The 2,210-nt window shown below is 62.4% G+C and overlaps 1 protein-coding gene across 7 annotated transcripts in view; it reads right to left on the bottom strand.

The window, feature by feature from the left end:
• Nucleotides 1-1,313, bottom strand: part of Chd4 (chromodomain helicase DNA binding protein 4) — a 36,782-nt gene extending 35,469 nt beyond the window's left edge. For 5 of the 7 annotated variants that reach the window (XM_013352994.2, XM_026788056.1, XM_026788058.1 and 2 more), the window contains exons 1-2: nt 1,192-1,313; nt 197-375 (exon numbers count right to left, since the gene is read on the bottom strand). In XM_013352994.2, coding sequence (XP_013208448.1) covers nt 197-296 — 100 coding nt within the window. In that variant the 5' untranslated portion in view covers nt 297-375; nt 1,192-1,313. The remainder of the gene's footprint in view (nt 1-196; nt 376-1,191) is intronic. The other 2 variants (XM_005365229.2, XM_005365231.2) reach the window with 1 other exon arrangement.
• Nucleotides 1,314-2,210: the final 897 nt, after the last annotated feature.

Here is a 2,210-nt window from a genome sequence, read left to right as displayed (position 1 = left end):
CGCGCACACACACACACACACACACACACACACACACACACACACACAAGAGCTCCGCAGAAGAGAACCACTCCCTTCGGATGCCCTCCACCCTGGGCTCTGCACACAGTAGACAAGCAACGCACTCAGCCTCACTGAAGTCTCTAGAAAGATCAAACACCTCCTTCCAGCCCTGGGCCCTCTGGGAAGATGTTACCTGGATGGGGTGGGGGCAGGCTGTTGTTCAGAAGTGCATCCATATCCTCCTCCTCACTGCCCGCTGAGCAGGGGGACGGGGAGCCCAGGCCCGACGCCATCCCCTTCCGCTCCCCGGCCAGGGAATTGGCCCAGCTGCTCCTGCCTGCGGCCTGGGGCCCTCTACACTGGCCCGAGTCACTGTGCGGGGGAGGGGGGAGAACAGTGAGTGACGCGCAGTCCCCCTCCCCCACCCGCTCTTTCCGCCCCCCTGGCCCTGCCACCCTAGCCGAGCACCCGAATCACTCAGGCTGAACTTAGTTCCACACTCCTCGGGGACAGCCTGTGAGCAAGCTCCCCAGCAGAAGCCCCCAAGAAGAGGGAGCGATGCCCCCGAGGTCAGGCTGGTGCATGGCGGGGAGGGGGACAAGCTGGGCAAGACTAAGCCAGGAGTGACTGGGGAGGGGGTCCGAGTGGCGAGGCGCAGCGGGGGTCAGGGGAGGTGGCCGGCGCTCGGGGACACAAGGTCACTTGGGAGTGGGGGGGCGCCTCTCTGAGCCCGGGGAGGGGCCAGTCCCCAGACAGGGCAGCTCTCCAAAGGCTGTCCTCTGGGACAACTCAGGTTCTCTTCCGGAACAGCGGGGACCAGGGGGCGTGGAGGCTCGGGCGCTCCGGGGTCCCCAGGAGTCGGGACGCCGGCGGAAAGCGAGCTCCCACCGAGAAGGGGGCCGGGCCACGTGTCCCGGGGGGCTAGTGAGGAAAGGGCGAGGGGCGGGCGCCCGGCATTGTGGGAGGCCGAGCCCGGGAGAGGGGCGCGGGGAGCACGACTCCCTCAGGGCAGGGCGACGCCTGAGGGCAACCCGGACGCCTCAGGAGAGAAGGAACAGGTCGGCTCCCTGGCCGGGGGACAGCCCGCGGGCCCCGGGACGCCTGAGGAAGGGACAGGTGAAGGAACGACCCCCAGGATGATGTCGGGCTGTGAGAGACGTCTCTCCCAGAGCCTCGCGCTCTCCTCACCCTAGAGCCGCCTCAGGTCGCGCTGAGTCTCGCCGGTGTCACTCCCGCTCCGGCTCCTCCTCGCAGCGGCCGAAGGGGGGAAAATGGCTCCGGCTCCGGCGTCGCCTCTTAAAGGGCCCGAAACACCGGCCGGGAAATCCCACCGCACAGGCCCCGCCCCCCCGGACAGCCCATAATAACCTCAACCAACTCCAACCCCCCCCTCCACTACCGCCACCCTCCTCCCTAGGTCTCCCGGGCAACCCCCGCCCCCTCGTCGCTCAGGCAACCATTGGCCACGCCCCCGTCGAGCGCGCGCGCGCGTCACCCGGGCAACCGCCCACCTCCTGGCCATCCCATAATACTCACGGACACCCCACATACACACACCCCGCCCCCAACACTCCATGCATATATATGCCCGGGGGCTACTGACATATATTGCAGACCTTTTACAAACTAAACCTGCTCCCCACCTCAGATATCCCATAATAACCACTCTTTGCCAACTTCTTCACTCTTGGCCCTACTGCTAACATCCCATAATAACTCGTTACCCCTCCCTCCCCTTGGCCATCCCATAATAAGCACCCCTCCCAGTACTTCAGCCTCATATCCCATAATACTCAACCCCATCCCCCACTAACATCCCATAATAACCACCCTTCATCCACCCCCAGTTTGATATCCCATGATTGTCAGAAACTCACCCACCCCACACTACAACAACGGACACTCGGCCTCCTCCCACACACATCCCGTAATAATGTCTCCCACTTTCTATACTGATATCCCATAATAGCCAATCCCCTAGAGCTGCCCTCAGCCTGCACACCAGGGTCTAGATTCTAGATGCTCATACCCCAGCCTTTCTGGTCTCTTCCTAGCTCCATGGCCCATAAATCATACTTCTCCCTATCAAAGAGATACTAATGACTGTCAGTCACCCCACAAATGGACATCTAAATCTCCTCCCCCCAACAGTGGGGAACTGTCCCATCATTTACTCCATCTACTCGGACATCCCATAATTGCAAGAA

The sequence above is a fragment of the Microtus ochrogaster genome, unplaced genomic scaffold (assembly GCF_000317375.1).
Source record: "Microtus ochrogaster isolate Prairie Vole_2 unplaced genomic scaffold, MicOch1.0 UNK1, whole genome shotgun sequence".
Taxonomy (NCBI): domain Eukaryota; kingdom Metazoa; phylum Chordata; class Mammalia; order Rodentia; family Cricetidae; genus Microtus; species Microtus ochrogaster.
This window is presented reverse-complemented; position numbering and strand designations above follow the sequence as displayed.